The sequence below is a fragment of the Sinocyclocheilus grahami genome, unplaced genomic scaffold, assembly GCF_001515645.1.
Source record: "Sinocyclocheilus grahami isolate Dianchi unplaced genomic scaffold, SAMN03320097.WGS_v1.1 scaffold5458.1, whole genome shotgun sequence".
NCBI lineage: Eukaryota > Metazoa > Chordata > Actinopteri > Cypriniformes > Cyprinidae > Sinocyclocheilus > Sinocyclocheilus grahami.
In genome coordinates, this window is record NW_015510139.1 from 7674 (window position 1) to 8873 (window position 1200).

Here is a 1200-nt window from a genome sequence, read left to right on the forward strand (position 1 = left end):
GACATTTTATTCAGTTTCAATTTATATTTTCATAAGTTTCTTGAACAATTACATTCATTTTAATTGGCACAAAGGTAATGCCATAGGACAAGCGGTTTGGAGAAATGGATGGATCCATTAAGCCAATATACACAGCTTCATTTGGACAACACAGAGAAATAAATAGCTTAAACGTGTTTGCTGATCTTCCAAATTGGTCAGGGCTGGCCTTTCTCTGATTTTTGTCTGAGCAGCAGGTTGGCCAGGGCTGAAACCACTTTAAACGACCGTAGACCAGCAAACCATCTTAGGCTGGTTTAGCAGTGCAGTTCATTGAAGTCATCTCGTTCATTACAGTCTGTGGAGATTTACATTTTGACAGTTTGATATTGTTAATTTTAAACACGAATATAATTCCATTGTATTTCTTTGAGGACGGCGAATATGCAAATACTGTGAAAGGAAAGGTGGGGCGGACAGCTCAGCAAGACGCGCTTTTGCATGGTTTGACAGGAAGTAATGGAGGAGAAGGAGTGAGAAACAAAATTGCAGGATTTAATAGAGCGTAGCTATGTTCTTTGTGTAGGCGTGCACTTTTTCTTTCAATGTTCTTTTACTTTTTTCAACCAAAAATATTTCATCATTTTAGGTTTTGTGACAACGAAAGCCACTAAACGTTAGTTTCGATTTCTGCATATAGAAACTAAGGTGCCATTTGTACTACACGGATGGGTTTGTGTTCAAATTTACAGCCATGTCATTTTTTTATGTTTGTGTGTTTCTCTATCTATACTTACAGTGCTTATATTTTGTCTGAACTTATTAGACAATATGAGTCTGAAGGAAGAGCCTGAAAGGTGCAGTTTTAAAAGTCTTGTTTACCTATTCTATTGTTTTGAGGTATCACCTACCTGAGTTCTGTAACATTTGAAGCAAATTATGTATTAGACCTACGTTTAGTTGAAAATGGTTTCGTTAATATATGAAATGGTAATTCTTGTAAATTCTTTAAACACAACTCATGATGAATCCATATTTATTTGCAGCGAATCCAAAAGAAAGAGATCAGAATCACCCGAGTTCACATCCACAATACATGAACACACAGACCTCAGCAAAGAAAGTGATCATGAACACAAAAATAAAAGGTAAATCTTTATTTATCTTTGTGTGTGCCTGCTCACAATTATTTTGGGGACAAATTCGTACCTGGGTCCTGTA

The 1200-nt window shown here is 36.2% G+C and overlaps 1 protein-coding gene across 1 annotated transcript in view; it reads left to right on the top strand.

Moving 5' to 3' along the window:
• The first annotated feature begins 499 nt into the window (after positions 1-499).
• The window catches only part of LOC107577220 (uncharacterized), a 2609-nt gene continuing 1908 nt past the window's right edge, over positions 500-1200 (top strand). The window contains exons 1-2 of the mRNA XM_016263321.1: positions 500-836; positions 1026-1127. Of these exons, the coding sequence (XP_016118807.1) occupies positions 811-836; positions 1026-1127 (128 nt within the window). The 5' untranslated portion in view covers positions 500-810. The remainder of the gene's footprint in view (positions 837-1025; positions 1128-1200) is intronic.